Genomic DNA, 10,288 nt, shown 5'->3' with positions numbered 1-10,288 from the left:
TAGTTATACTTTTTTATTACATACTTGACATCATAATGAATATTCTCTCAACACCTTCTTTAAATTTTACTCTTGTATTTGGTGTTTTTATTTGTTATTATTATACCCTATTTATTTATCAGGTGCCAATATGTATTGTTAAAACAATAACCTATTGTTAAATTTACTTTTCTGTTTACACTGTTACATTCTTTATGTTGTGTACTATTCCTAAGTTAAAAATATCTAAAAGGCATATAAAGTTTTTAAAACTAAAAAGTATTAAATACTTACTATTAATATATGAAAGGTATAAATATTTAAGTAATAAGATAAGTAGGAGGGAAACAAAAATAATAATAATGTAATTAGACGCTAAAACAGTAGGTTGAATCGTTGACTGCCTTATTGACAATATTTTTTTCAATTGCCGTTGGATGTTGAAAGAAAATAACTATCATTTCCAACAGCTAGTTTTATATTGATACAGTAATTTCACCTTCTAAATGTGTTTTGTGCTTATATTATTGTATTTCATGTTTATATCTAAAAAATAAAATTATTGTACATGTAATTATGAGTTTGCTTTTCAGCTTCCTTCTGATAAAACGCTGTCCTGAGAAAATGAGCTGTAAAGGAAGTTACTTTAAAGGTCATTTCTTTCTTAGGACAGGGCTTTGTCAGATGGGACCTTGTGGTCTTGGGTGACATTTTACTTATGTTTTAGGCTAATGAATTGGGTTTTAGGTAGGTTCCGAAGCAGAATTAAATTGTCTATGGTTGCGCCTTTTTTTTAAATTTCCTCTATCCTTTGTCGATGGTGTGCTGTGACGTCGGCGATGTGTGGTGTATTCAAATTTGCCAGATCTATGGTTAAAACTTGACGAAAGCAAACGTATGGAAAGAGGGCGGAGTTATCAATCTATAGATAGTTGATTTATGGCAATACCACTATAGCTGTCAAGTTGTCATAAGCGCACGTTGTTTCGGGGTTATGTTTATGATCTTTGCGTGTGTATAATGCGACTGATTTTGGTTTCGTAAATTCGTGCTTTGTTCAGTTAAAATAGACTATCAATATATTTTATAAAAATGGAGGGTGAGAATCCGTTGGATAAGAAAAAGGCGCACAGGGATAGGCATTCCGGGAGAAAGGCAGATAAGAAAGCCGCCAAAAATAAGCCACAAGATCCAAATTTAACAGATCGGCAAAGGAACCCAAAGGCTTTCGCTATCAAATCTGCCGTGAGAGCTGAAAGAAGTTTCCGCCGCAAAGAAGACCTTATCTCAAAGAAGCAACATTTACCTACCATCGATAAAACTCCCCTCGAACCACCACCAATAGTCGTCGCCGTTGTCGGTCCTCCGAAAGTTGGAAAGACTACCCTCATCAATAACCTCGTCAAAAGTTTTGTCAAGACAAATGTTACGAGTGTTAAAGGTCCAATCACCCTCGTAACGTCAAAGAAAAGAAGAATTACATTGATTGAATGTAATAACGATGTGAACTCCATGATTGACATTGCCAAGTGTGCAGACTTGGTTCTCCTGCTTTGCGATGCTAGTTTTGGCTTTGAAATGGAAATATTTGAATTTTTAAATATCTGTCAAGTTCATGGCATGCCCAAAGTAATGGGAGTGCTCACCCACTTGGACGTTATTAGCAACACCAAGACTCTTAAGCGCCAGAAGAAACTTTTAAAGCACAGGTTCTGGACTGAAGTGTACGCTGGCGCCAAGTTGTTTTACCTGTCTGGTATTCTGCACGGAGAATATTTAAGGAATGAGATAAAGAATCTGGCCAGGTTTATATCAGTGATGAAGTTCAGGCAGTTGAGCTGGAGAACTAGTCACGCCTATGTCCTGGCAGACAGGATGGAGGACATTACCAATCAGGATTTGATAAGAAGAGACGCTAAAGTCAACCGGGATGTGGTTCTGTATGGATATGTGAGAGGAGTCCCTATGATGAAGGATGCTATGCTCCACGTTGCTGGTAATTTTATTTATTTTTTAGATAGCTAGAATTTTACACGACTTCATCATCCTATTTTATGCAACTTTGTGCACTTTGTTAACATATGTATATATTCTTTTAATTCAATGGGTAAATCTCTCAATAGAAGGAAGGATAGATAACTATTTGTTGTGTTTCCAGGTGTAGGAGACATGAAAGTGCACGAAGTTAGTTTTCTACCAGACCCGTGTCCCTTGCCCGATGTACAGAAGAAAAGGACCCTTTTGGAGAAGGAACGCCTGATTTATGCTCCATTCTCTGGTGTCGGCGGAATAGTTTACGATAAGGATGCTGTTTACATCGAGCTGAAGGGCTCTCACTCCCACAAGGAAAATGAAGAAGAGTCAGAACAGAAAGCTATTTTGAAAAGTGTTATCGAACAGAAAGAAACTGTAGATGATCAAATGAAAAATACGGGTTTCAAACTTTTCTCTGATGGTAGTTTAATTTATTCTGATATGGTGCCTGATATTGGTAAGAAATCGAGTAAGAAAGCACCAAAAGCTCTAGATTCAGATGATGATGATGATGAAGGTGAAGGTGACGATAAACATGATTCCTCAGGCATTGAAGATGATATGTCTTCAGATTCAGATGATGAATTAGACTCCACTGTGAAAGTCAAGAAATCTAAGAAATATAAAAGTGAATCTTCTGATTCTGAAGGGGATGAAGTTATTGAAGCTGGAGATGCACAGAAACTGCCGTGGGATAATAATTTAGATGAAAATGATGATAAATCAGATGATGAAGATTTTGGTAATAAGTGGAGAGAAAATATGACCGAGAAGGCCAGCACTGCCTATTTGGAGCGCCAAAGTACCACACACAACATTATGAAGTTAGTTTATGGAGTCTTTCACGCAAAACATAATTCTAATGAAGCCGCAGGTGAAGCTGACGGGAACTCAACAGATGAAAGCGATTCTGAGGAAATTGGAGGTCTGTTCAAGAGAATAACCCACAAACAAAAGAGACTTCAAAAGGATAAACAAAATATGAACAGTGATGAATGTTCACTATTTTATTCCACAGCTCAAACCAATTCCAAAGATTGGTTGGATGCTGAAATTAAACAGTCCCTCTTAAATTGCTTCGTTACAGGTAAACGTTCTTCTGGAGAAGATGCTTCTGAATTGTTAAAGTTAGATGATGCCAGTGTTGGCGACTCCGATGAAGACTTGTTTGGAGACTTTGAAGATATGGAAACCGGAGAAAGACACAAGAATGAAGAAGAAGAAGAAGAAAAATCCTCATTCAAAAAAGGAAAAGGTGCCAAAGGAAAGGGTGCCAAGAGGTCTTTAGTTGATATGTCCAAAGCTGACATTCTAGCAAAGAAATTAAAATTGAAGGCCAGATTTGACAACAACTATGATAATCCTGAAGAAAATAGAATCACAGGAGACCATGCTTACTATGAAAACTTAAAAGCGGAGGCTCTCAAGCAATCTGCTTTGAATAAATCAGTTTTTGACGAGCTAGATGACGGGCTTAGGGTTGAAGTGGAAGGATTTAGACCCGGGATGTATGTCCGAATGAACTTCAAAAGTATGCCACACGAATTTGTAGACAATTTTGATGCTACTTACCCCGTTTTGGTGGGAGCTCTTAATATGTCTGAAGAGAATATTGGCTTTGTCAGCTGTAAAGTAAAGAAGCACCGGTGGTACAAAAAGATTCTCAAAACAAATGATCCGCTGATTATTTCCATGGGCTGGAGAAGATTTCAAACTGTTCCAATATTTTCCAAAATCGAGGATGATATGAAGTGCAGATATCTGAAGTATACACCAGAACACGTTACCTGCAATATGCACTTCTACGGACCAATTACTCCCCAGAACACGGGAATACTAGCTCTTCAAACCCTGACCAATGATTCTAACCAGTTAAAGCAATTGGGCTTCAGGATAGCAGCCACAGGAAGTGTCAATGAGATTAACAAATCAACTCAAATAGTGAAGAAACTGAAATTGGTGGGGTCACCACTAAAGATACTAAAGAAAACAGCATTTATAAAAGACATGTTCAATAGTTCTCTGGAGGTAGCCAAATTTGAGGGTGCAAAAATAAAAACAGTATCCGGAATTAGAGGCCAAATAAAGAAGGCTATTAATAAACCAGAAGGATGTTTCAGAGCTACTTTCGAAGATAAAATTTTGCTTAGCGATATTGTGTTTTGCAGAACGTGGTTTAAGGTAAATGTAACGCAGTTCTACACAACTGTGACCAATTTGCTTTTGGATGTAGATAAGAAAAATGTTTGGGCAGGAATGAAGACTCTCGGCCAATTGAAACGAGAGAGAAATGTACAAAATGAGCCCAACAAAGACTCTTTGTATGAAGATATTAAGCGAGATAATAAAGTGTTTAAACCATTGGTTATTCCCAAAGCTCTCCAGAAGGCTTTACCTTACAAGGACAAGCCCAAGAACAAGGTAATTTCAAGTAAGTCTGGCAATATTACCAAGAACAGAATAGCTCTCATCAAGAGTCCTCATGAGCAGCAAGTGGCCGGAGTATTGAAGATGGTTAAAGCCAGCTTTGACAAGAAGGCAGACCAAGCTAAAATAGCTGTCTCCGAGAGAATTGAAAAACATAAAAAAGATGTTCAAGTTGTAGCTTGGAAGAAGTTGAAGAGACAAAAGGAATTAAAGAAGAAAGTTTGTCGCGCTCTCAGTAAAATGGGAAAAAAATGACCGCTCGACCCGTAAATGTATACAAAGGTTGACATTAAATATTTACTGATTAATTTAATTTTAACACAATATGTCTGCACAATAAATGCCTATATAATATTTCAAAATAGTTTGTTTTTTGTATATTTCACTTGAAAAGGTTAAAGGCGGAAAAATAAAACGATTATGTAACAATAGTCAGTCAAATGTATTTATGGCAAATTTATTTACACTTTCTTATTGCAGTGGTTATGATTCATTTCTGCAAACCACTTTCCTCTGAGGTGACTTCTGCTCTAACCACACAGCATTCCATAATAAACATTGACAATCTGTTTTTTTAATTATTATTTATATAAATCATTATTGGCGAGACATGTCCGTGTAATATTTACTATACATATAATTAAAAATAAATAACAATAAAACATAATGATAGGTACGTTAGATATATGTATAAGCATAACTTACTTGTAATAGCTACAGTATGGACACTCATTACACATTATCTTTGAGATGTACGCTTCCGAAAAGAACTGATCAGTACGTTCTCAAACCTAACTTGTTTTTATTTATTTGGTACTAAATTTCTATAAAGAATGCACAAGTATTTATGCAATACATATTATATATTAAACAGCACTTGTTAAGACCAAGAAGTTGGTTGTGAAGAAACTGTCCACACAAATGAAAACACTATCGAGTATCAGTTTATACGGATCACAATGTATTTGTTGTGCCGTCATTCACTTTATTGTTTTATTTGTACTAATTGATTATATAGCATTAGATTAGTGTTTGTCTCACTTGTTATTAATACTGAGGTTATCTTTGCCCACTCCTGAAGCAAGCCTTCCTGTCAAGAATGTATGTAGTTGTAGTCCGCAATTATAAAGACTAAAACAATGAAATATCCTAAGTGATGCGATAACAATATATTAAAGCTCTTTGCATGCACATACACCATGCTCACTGCTTACTGCTCACTGCTCACGTACGCCAATCAATCAATATGTACAGGGTTTCTATTCATTTCACATTCACTGAACCTGAACCTGAACAACTGAGGGTTTATTAGAATAAGAACAAGACCAAAGGAAATTATCAATTTGTAGCGTCACAATGATAAATCAATATGTACAGGGTTATATGGTTTCTATTCATTTCACATTCACTTCACCAATCTTACACTGAACCTGAATCTGAACAACTGAGGGTTTATTAGAATGAGAACAAGACAAAAGGAAATTATCAATTTGTAGTGTCACAATGATAAATCAATATGTACAGGGTTATATGGTTTCTATTCATTTCACATTCACTTCACCAATCTTACACTGAACCTGAATCTGAACAACTGAGGGTTTATTAGAATGAGAACAAGACCAAAGGAAATTATCAATTTGTAGCGTCACAACGATAAATCGATGATTGGCACTTTAAGAATCACTTTACGTTTCTACGAGCTTTTGAATGTAAAAAAGATTGAGCAATCTATTCTATACTAGCTACCCGGTCAACTTAAAGGTTCTCAACTTGAATATGAGGAAAAAATATTAATTTACATACTTTGGTCCAAATTCATGATGACAAGAGATGACAAAAAAAAAACTTTTTGCAAAATCAAGAAACATTTCCTTTACATGTAAATAAAAAGCAAAGAATGTTTTGTTTTCCTAAAATTGAAATGTTCAAGTCTCTTAGTAATACATAATCAAATAAATGGGGATTCAGCGCCATATAAATATATTTACAAATAAAACATTCTCTTTTTATTCATCAAAATGGTAACTGATAAATATGACTTGTTCTACAAAATAACACCAATAAATATTTAAATGGTAATTACTTAATTATTAATGTAGTAAAATAATTCCTGTTTTTGCACACTTGTAACTTTTCTAATCGGCCTTGTACCTGTATATAAACATTATAGAAGATTATTATAATGGTCATGTTTTATTCAATATGACGATATATACGACTGATGCTACGGGCTCTAAAAGGGTAGGTAGTTAAAAAAATATTTACACTAATAACATTTTGCATACATTTAATCTATTATTTTAATTAGCTATACATAACATTACCTCTCCAACAATCATGCATAATATAATATGTACGTTTGATATTCATTCCAAATAATGCTGCCAATGAAATAACGTCACTTTTATTCTGTAAGAATTGGCATTCAACAAAATATGAGTTATGTGAATGAGATGTAATAATATGAATGTATTTAAAACCAATCTATATTTAATAACTGACGTTAATTTATTTAGCTTTGCAAAGATTAACCAATCGGTATATCTGCCACTACATAAAACGGCTGATAATATTTTGCCATACCGTATGTCTATTTGGGTAGATTCAAGAAAGCATTTTCGCAAAAGTTATAAACCAGCGCACTGACGGGTTAAAATGTGATATAATTCATTATCAAACAGCCAATGCAATGATTAGCATTATCAACATTCAATAGGTTCGCCATAGTTCTTTACCATCAATACAGGACTACACACATACAATACCAATAAATTCACTTCATTATGTACACCCTCAGAAAGTAAATTTTGCCTACAACTAAAAACTATGATAAATGTTTACATAACAGTAAAATTCTTCCTAATCTGCTGCTGAAAGATAAGTACAGGACTTATCAGTTTCAATGTTAAATTGTACTCGAAAATTACACTGCCGTTAAAAAAAGTTGTTTGATTTTATTCCCATTTGGTTGACCTAAACAAATTAATTCTGCATTGTTGATAGGCTATTTTATTGCACTTAAAATGATTTTAGTTCTTTGCTATTAGCCGTGTTGGGAACATTCTACAAGGCCCTTCTTCCTCAGGGATTCTTGAAGATTCAAGTATCTTGGTGACTACTGCAGTCTCCCGCGACCCGCCGAGTGACGCTGTTCCCACTCAAGCCATCGACACTAAACATGTCACTTGTGTCAGACATTTTGTAATAAAACAGTCAACAAACAACTGTTTCGTTATGAAAGTATTCTAGTTCTGATGTTTCGAGAATTCAACAATGATTGGTGGAGACGTGGGTCTCATGATTTCACTAGCGATGTGTACGGAACGTGCGCGACGCGTTGTTTACTAGCGAGTACACAAATGAGTATCGGATACTAGAATATCTCTGAAGAAGAAGAGCCTAAAACTATAAAATTATTAAAGGGAGCTCTTTCATGTATTTAAAAACTAAAAATAAAAAGTTTTGATTCCATCTTGCACACATTTGTTATAAAAAATTATACTATAATGATTATGATTTTGATTGGAGATGTTTCATGATATCTGTCAGACACGTAGGAGAGTCTATTTACAATAAATGTGTATGAAGAAGCATATTTGGAGAAATCTTATGTATAACTTATTGAAGTGTTGGATTTAGAATATCCCTACATGATCACAACAAGTTTAGTATTGAGTCACAGACTGGATTCAATCTAATCAGTGGTCCCCACTTTATGAGGATGTCAGATACTGCCCAGTACCGCCATTCCCTCGAGGCATTCCACTAAAACTGGAAGTGGCCACAGGAGGGTTTGTTTTAGTGAATTGAAACTAAAAGGGTACTGCGGCAGGATTGAGTTAAGTTCAATGGGTGTGCTTGTGTCACGCCCATATTTTACGTACTGTTAGTTCTAGATTGATAACTTTATTGGTATAGTTTTTAACGTGTGTTATTGGTACTCCATGAATAATATTATTTATTTCTGCAATAAATGCAAGTGATAAATTCCACTTGTTGAGAGTTTCCTTAAAATATATACCAAATATTGATTGAAATGAACGCTTCCTTCAATGGACAGTACATAATACTGCATTGTATTCCATTGAGAGTTGATTGGTATGAGTTGTGTGTGTATAAAAAAACATCTACATATATTATGTTATAGCGTATATATTATTTGACTATTATTTGTTGAAACATTCATTCTCTGTTATCCATTATAATATACAGAACATTACACATGTACAAGGTTGTCAGTTGTAATAAATAATAACATTATAACATCCAAGTTTCTGAATGTCAAATCTCTATACAAAGTAGAGGTACTCTTTACACCGATAATAATTAGTCCTCAACCAGTTCTTAGGAATAAACATGTAAAAGAACATAAAGTTTAGACAATGAAATATATATTATTTTATAAAAGACTAGACAAAACTGGGAGTTGCATTGTCAACTGTTTGGTTACACTTCTACTAAGACTAAAATATCAACAAGCGGGTCGTAAAAATGTTTATTATTTTGTAACAATGCGCACAGTAGGTTTCTATAGTAAAAAGTCTCAAATATTGGTTATATAAAAATGGAATTTTGTTGATTAAGCAATTTTTATATGAATATTGTACGCTAGTCTTTATTTGAAGACACGAGGAAATAAATACATTTGCTATCTCAACATGTTCGGCCCCCACTACTCGATAAACACAGAAACAGTTTGTAGTCCACGAAACGAGAAAGCCCTACGCCTCAAAACGTATAGAAAAGATTAGACTTTCTAGCCAGGAATGTAGATTTTGGTCTGAGTCGCCACTGACTCGACTAATTCCTTCCAAATGCAATGGCAACGGCAACAAAACATTTCCAAGTGAAGACGTGGTCAGGTAATCACTGGACAGGTGCTTCAGTCCTAATTGCAGCTTAGTTCAGCGTTGCCGTATATCAAGAGGCCTTGGCTGCCATACTGTTGTCATTGGTGAGGTTGTGGGCCTGCTCGCCCGTGCGCTGGTGGGGTCGATTGGTGGCCAGCTTCAGCAGGTTCCCGAACTCCAGTTCCAACAGCTGGCGTGCCTGAGTGTTTTGTGTGGGGATTTGTAATGCCAGGGCCATGCTGTTGGCATCAAATCCATCGTCAAGTGCTATGAGCGCCCCATGAACTCCAGATTCCAGGAGATTGTTACAATATTCCTGCAAGAAGATATGACAAACCATTCAAGTCGCACTAAATACTTATTACTATTAGCATTCATTGTATGACATCTGAAAGTGTCTTCTGGTCATTAGTAAGGTTTGTGGAGATTCATAGCGAATCCAGCTACACAATGTAATATATATTTGTTCAATACCGCGGAAGAACCATTTGTAAAAATATTCAGGAGGGACAAAAAACTATCTAGGGATATATGTTATCTTTGCTTGCTTATGTACTGTGGATCGTTCATTCGCGGTACTGATTTCAACCGAGTAAAAGCAGTCTATTAGTCAATTTCAATATTTGAAAGTACCAATCATCGCGGCTTATGCTGTTCAACTGAAAGTGCCAAATAAACGTATTTTGAAATTATTGGGTCACATGCGGTATTGAACTGACATAGACGATATATAAAAAGGGAGACAAAAAATTGTTTAAGTTAAAAAATAGCACAACATAGCGAGTGTAACATAAAAGTATAGTCTTTTCAGACATGGTAAATGGTTAAAAACATAAATAAAAATAAGTATGAAACAATTCTAGATAAAAGAATATTCCATTCATATGGAATTCAGGGATTGGCTTAACTGATCAATCCTGATAAATTTTCAAACGGTGTTACATTTTCGGACAGTAACTATTGCCACATATTGAAAATATGTATGTTCACAGTTAATT

General features: G+C 35.0%; 2 protein-coding genes across 8 annotated transcripts in view; one reads left to right on the top strand and one right to left on the bottom strand.

The window, feature by feature from the left end:
* The first annotated feature begins 948 nt into the window (after window positions 1-948).
* LOC149419826 (ribosome biogenesis protein BMS1 homolog) lies at window positions 949-4,803 on the top strand. The gene is made up of 2 exons (XM_089637321.1): window positions 949-1,975; window positions 2,138-4,803. Exons 1-2 carry the CDS (start codon window positions 1,072-1,074, stop codon window positions 4,693-4,695), a joined length of 3,462 nt encoding a protein of 1,153 aa, XP_089493447.1. The 5' UTR covers window positions 949-1,071; the 3' UTR covers window positions 4,696-4,803.
* Window positions 4,804-4,872: 69 nt separating this feature from the next.
* Liprin-alpha (PTPRF interacting protein alpha) overlaps window positions 4,873-10,288 on the bottom strand; it is a 466,267-nt gene continuing 460,851 nt past the window's right edge. For all 7 annotated transcript variants that reach the window (XM_089637313.1, XM_089637316.1, XM_089637314.1 and 4 more), the window contains one exon: window positions 4,873-9,606. In XM_089637313.1, the coding sequence (XP_089493439.1) occupies window positions 9,361-9,606 (246 nt within the window). In that variant the 3' untranslated portion in view covers window positions 4,873-9,360. The remainder of the gene's footprint in view (window positions 9,607-10,288) is intronic.

This window comes from Hesperophylax consimilis, chromosome 11 (genome assembly GCF_061612785.1).
Source record: "Hesperophylax consimilis isolate HC1 chromosome 11, BYU_Hcon_1.0, whole genome shotgun sequence".
Taxonomy (NCBI): domain Eukaryota; kingdom Metazoa; phylum Arthropoda; class Insecta; order Trichoptera; family Limnephilidae; genus Hesperophylax; species Hesperophylax consimilis.
The sequence above is the reverse complement of the archived record's forward strand: the minus strand, read 5'-3'. Positions and strand labels throughout refer to the sequence as shown.

Excerpts from the sequence above, each read along its gene's own strand:
- LOC149419826 (XM_089637321.1), top strand. The coding sequence starts at position 1,072 with ATGGAGGGTGAGAATCCGTTGGATAAGAAAAAGGCGCACAGGGATAGG. Across the intron at positions 1,976-2,137 it reads TGCTATGCTCCACGTTGCTG|GTGTAGGAGACATGAAAGTG; the intron begins GTAATTTTATTT and ends TTGTGTTTCCAG.